Source organism: Alligator sinensis, unplaced genomic scaffold, assembly GCF_000455745.1.
Source record: "Alligator sinensis unplaced genomic scaffold, ASM45574v1 scaffold1295_1, whole genome shotgun sequence".
NCBI lineage: Eukaryota > Metazoa > Chordata > Crocodylia > Alligatoridae > Alligator > Alligator sinensis.
Genome location: NW_005841880.1, coordinates 700,731 through 705,924, shown reverse-complemented (window position 1 = coordinate 705,924; position 5,194 = coordinate 700,731). Strand labels below are relative to the sequence as shown.

At 66.1% G+C, this 5,194-nt stretch overlaps 1 protein-coding gene across 1 annotated transcript in view; it reads left to right on the top strand.

The window, feature by feature from the left end:
* The window catches only part of APC2 (APC2, WNT signaling pathway regulator), a 19,891-nt gene that overhangs the window by 5,437 nt on the left and 9,260 nt on the right, over nt 1–5,194 (top strand). The window contains 10 exon segments of the mRNA XM_025196546.1: nt 4–97; nt 169–282; nt 396–442; nt 1,860–1,980; nt 2,627–3,020; nt 3,461–3,556; nt 3,725–3,864; nt 4,002–4,079; nt 4,345–4,461; nt 4,589–4,803. Of these exon segments, the coding sequence (XP_025052331.1) occupies nt 4–97; nt 169–282; nt 396–442; nt 1,860–1,980; nt 2,627–3,020; nt 3,461–3,556; nt 3,725–3,864; nt 4,002–4,079; nt 4,345–4,461; nt 4,589–4,803 (1,416 nt within the window).

Sequence of the window (5,194 nt, the reverse complement as noted above, 5' to 3'; positions counted from 1 at the left end):
GAGCGGGATCGAGAAGGAGGAGAAGGAGAAGCTGTGGTACTACACCCAGCTGCAGGGCCTCTCCAAGCGCTTGGACGAGCTCCCGCACGTCGAGACGGTGAGTGCCTGCCCCGGTAGCGTGGGGGTCCCGGTGCCCCGGGCGCTGCTCACGCCCCGCTCCCTCCCCAGTTCTCCATGAAGATGGACCTGATCCGGCAGCAGCTGCAGTTCGAGGCGCAGCACATCCGCGCGCTCATGGAGGAGCGGTTCGGGACCACCGACGAGATGGTGCAGCGGGCGCAGGTCAGAGCGGGGCCGCGGCGAGCCCCTGACCGGTGCCCCCCTGCAGCTCCCCCCGCCCCACCCAGGCTATCCAGTCCCCCGGCGCCCTCTGACCCCTGCTCCGGTCCCCCCAGATCCGAGCCTCCCGCCTGGCGCAGATCGACAAGGGGGAAGCAGTCAGGTCCTGGCTGCTTCTGCTCGCGCGGAGCCAAGCCTTTGTGTGCATCTCGGCACCGTGAAATGGGCAGTTGCCATGGAGACGGGAAGTAGGCCACGGGAAGGGGGGGATGCTGGCTGGCTCCGCGCCGGCGGTGGGAGCGCCGAGTCCATGGAGCTGCCGCGGGGGCATCTGCTTGGCGCGGCTCTGCGGCCCCTTGCCGAGGCGGGGGCACAGCCCAGACCCTCGTATTAATGCCGCCAGGGCTGGATCCACGCGCGTGAACCCCGCCAGACCCGAGGCGAGCCCGGGGCGCTCCGAGCGACCCCGAAAGCAGCCGGGCTGGCTCACAACGCCCTTGTCCCGCGTGGAGATGGCTTCCCTGGCGCAATCGAGGCTTTCTTTTAAAGAGCCGCGCTGCCGTGCTCCCGGCGCTGCGGTCGCGTGGCGCGCACCGCAGCCTCCGTGCCAGAAACCCTCCCATCTCCTCCCAAATACTACAGTGGTTCTTTCTGATGTAAAAGATGCTGCCATGACATGACAGCTCCTCCCGAATCGGGGGAGAGCACGCCCCGGCTTGAGTCGTGAAAGGAGCTGCCTTCTAGGAGGAAGGCAATACTAGTATTTTCAGCAGACTATTAAAATACGGGGTTATTTCCTGCTTTGGAGCAGGGGGTGGATTCGATGTGAGCTCCTGAGGTCCCTTTCTTTTTCTTTGAGCCTGTGGCTCCGAGAACAGCCTCTCCGTTTCTAGCAGGGGTGCTGGCTTTCCAAGAAGGGGCCTGTCGAGCGGGGAGAGAGAGATGCCCTCAGCATTATAATAACAATTGTGCATAAAGAAACCGCCGTGCGATAGGGCACAATACCGTAGCATCGTTAGGAAGAAAACCGACAACGTCCTAAATCAGGATGCGGTTCAAATCCCCGCGGGACGGTGCAAACCCCTGTGGCTTTGCTATAGAAATATGGCCTTAAGCAAAACGCGACGGTACCGAGGCAGGCAGGACTCCAGACACAGCGCACAGAGATGACCGCGGTCTTCCCGCGCCGCTGCGGCGGTGTGGATACCCGCTACACGACACGGCTGTGTTTGATCGGGGCTCGCAGCCGGGAGCTCAAATGGCCATGCAGTGCACGTCCACACCTTCGTTAAAGCACAGTAGTTACCGTGCGTTTAATTCAGTACTTGATTAATGAAGCACTGACTAAACGCGCAGCAACTAGCCTGGTTGGCTTTGGAGGCAGGTCGTTGCACTGAACCCCCTTGCCCCAACAAGAGCGGACATCGGTCCGGGTCATTCATGGGACGAAGGAGCTGGAGGGGACGTAGGTGGCGGCAGCCCGGGTTGGCTCAGCGGGTGCTCGGTGCTGCAGCCAGACAGGCCGCGGCCGCCCGCCCTTGCCCCGGGGGGCTGCAGTGTGTCCCAGACCGAGTCGTGAGCTCCTCCCCGTTGTGTCTGCCCCTGCAGCTGTGCGGGAAGCTGCAAGGCCTGGAGGGGGATGGCAGCCTGGATGTCCCGACGCATCCCGAGGACGGGGCGAGCCACGCGGGCAGCAGTAAGGTAACGGTGCCAGCCCTGGAGGGCGTCCCCGGACTGTGGGGACCAGCATCCGAGGAGCTGCATGGCCTTGGGGGACTTCGCTGCTCATGTCCCAGGCCCGACTCTGCTGCTGTACAGGGCGCCCGGGGTGCTGAGCACAGCGAGCGCCCCTCGAAGACCCGCAAGCTATTTAAGGGAGCAGCAGCCATTTAGATGCTGCCTGCGGGATGCAAACCTCCCCTCTCTGTGCCTCAGTTTCTCCTCCTGACACAAGGCAGCCCGCTGCATCTGGCCAGCTTGAGGTCCTTTGCCACGTGGGGTGATGGGTAGGCACTGGCAGACTCCATGGGCAGTGCCGTGGCGGGGTAGGGATGCCACAGAGGTGGGGCCACCCCCCCGGGTCCCTGCCGCCCGCCTCGGGCCCGATCCTGCTGGGAGATGAGCGCCCTCGACTCCCATGACCAGGTATCCCCGAGCCAGTGGTTGGCACGAGTGTTACCGACCTCCAAGTGCTGGTTTGGGGGTGGGTGCTAGGAGGGGCTGGGTCCCTTGGAGGTGATGGGGCTGGGGGTTAAGAGGAAGGGAGGTGGGTCGTGTGGGGGGCGAGGGCTAGCGGGGCTACAAGGAGGGCAGGGGGATGCCGTGACCCAGCAGGCGCTTGCCCCAGCAGGTGGAAGTGGTCTTCTGGCTCCTGTCCATGCTGGCGACGCGGGACAAGGACGACATGTCGCGCACGCTGCTGGCCATGTCCAGCTCGCAGGAGAGCTGTCTGGCCATGCGCAAGTCGGGCTGCCTCCTGCTGCTCCTCCAAATCCTCCACGACGCGGCACGGGACCCGGGCGCGCCCCAGAGCCCCGGTGGGAGTGGGGGCAAGGATGCCCGTATGCGCGCCAACGCCGCCCTGCACAACATCGTCTTCTCGCAGCCCGACGAGGGCCAGGCCAAGCGGGAGATGCGGGTGCTGCACGTGCTGGAGCAGATCCGCTCCTACTCGGAGACCTGCTGGGACTGGCTGCAGATGCAGAGCAAGGACGGGGGCAAGGACCCCGAGGGCAGCGCGGGTACGGGGCAGGCTGGCTCTAGCAGCGGGCGCTGGGGATCTCCGGGAGGAGGCAGGGGAGTGGACCCCAGGGCGGCCGCGTGGGAGAGACGGGCTTCTTGTGTGCAAGGGGGATATGAATACGTGCATGCCGGCATATAACTGTGTGCGTGCACGCCTGTGGGTGTCGGTGCATGCGTGTGATTTCTGAGCGCAGGCACCCGTGCGAGCAGGATCGCACCCCAGCGTGCGTCTGCACCGCGTGCGTCTGCGTGGGCAGGCGTGTGGGAGGGAGCACGTGCGGTGCCTGGGGCTGTGCGTGCTCTCCCGGAGGGGCGAGCAGACGGGGGGGATCCGGGGTGCCGATGGGGCCCCCGGAGCCTGGCCCTGCCCCTCTCCTTGCCCTTTGCTGGCTGGGCCCCCGGTCCCTGCCGGCCTCACTCGCCTCCACTCTCCCTGCAGCCCCCGTGCCCATCGAGCCGCAGATCTGCCAGGCCACCTGCGCCGTCATGAAGCTGTCCTTCGACGAGGAGTACCGGCGAGCCATGAACGAGCTGGGTAAGTGCCACCCGGCCTTCAGGAGCAGCCCAAACCTAGGGCTGTGCCCCTGCCTCCTGGTGGGGGGCCGTAGGGGCAATGCAGATGGAAGTATTTGGCCTCCCTGCCGTGGGCCCAGCTCCAGCCTGGCTCCGGGCCTGAGTCCGCTCTCCCCCCGCACCATCCCAGGTGGGCTGCAGGCCGTCGCCGAGCTGCTGCAGGTGGACTACGAGATGCACAAGATGACAAGCGACCCCCTCAACCTGGCGCTGCGGCGATACGCGGGCATGGCGCTCACCAACCTCACCTTCGGGGATGTGGTGAACAAGGTGCCCGTTTCAGGGGGAGCTGAGCACTGGAGGGGCTCACCAAGGGGAGGCAGCTGGACAGGGTGGCAGGGCTGGGCACGGAGGGCACCGGGGAGGGTTGCCCGCATGATCTGACCCCGCGCTTGTCCCCGTGGCAGGCAACGCTGTGCTCCCGCCGAGGCTGCATGCAGGCCATCGTGGCCCAGCTGGCATCGGAGAGCGAGGAGCTGCACCAGGTAGGTGGGCCTGGGGGGGGGTCCCACGCACCCCAGCATGTACAGGGACTGGGCTGCACGGTGCACCAGACCCTTGCACACCTGCACCTGTGGGACCCAGGACCACACACTGAGCCCCAGGAGGGGCCAGTCCTACTTTCTGCTGGGCACTGCCAGCTCAGGGCACCTCTGGGCACAGCTGGAAGTCCGGGGCTGGACGTCTGGGCTGGGCGCCGCCAGGCTGTCATGCCCGGGGCATGCGGCCACGCTCGTCCCTCCTCCCCAGGTGGTGTCCAGCATCCTGAGGAATCTCTCGTGGCGGGCCGACATCAACAGCAAGAAGATCCTCCGGGAGGTGGGCAGCGTGACCGGGCTCATGCAGTGCGCCTTGCGTGCCACCAAGGTAAGACCCCCGGGAGCTGGGGTTGGGGGGGCAAAGTCCTCCCCGGGCACACACAACCATGCACAGGCCGCCCGCCCCTGTGCCACGTGCATCACACAGGAGGCTGATGCCGTGTCTGTCCCGTCAGGAGTCCACGCTGAAGAGCGTGCTCAGCGCCCTGTGGAACCTGTCGGCCCACAGCACGGAGAACAAGGCAGCCATCTGCTTGGTGGAGGGGGCGCTGGGCTTCCTCGTCAGCACCCTCACCTACAAGTGCCAGAGCAACTCGCTGGCCATCATCGAGAGCGGGGGCGGCATCCTGCGCAACGTGTCCAGCCTCGTGGCCACGCGGGAGGACTACAGGTCAGGTTGCTTGCCCCTGCCCCTGCCCCATGCAGCTGCAGGTGCATCAGGACCAGGGTGGTGCCAGCTGCAAGGGTTCAGATGCACTGGACCCCAGGTAGAGGCTGTGCCCCTTCTACAGAGCAGAGCAACCCCCCCCTTGCCGTGCACATCAGTCTGACCCGGGGGTAAAATTCCTTCTCGACCCCAAATACGGCAATTGGGCTGACCTGAGCAGAGGGGCAAGACCCTTTAGGCTTGAAGTCCCAGCGGGAGCACTGGCAGAGCCCGGTCCGCATCCCCGGCCTGGGCTGCAGCCAGCGCCCTCCTTACCCCCCGACGCACGGAGCGGAAGTGGAGAGCGGGGTGGGGGGATTCTCCCCCAGCCCCAGGCGAGCCGGCTGACGCCGCC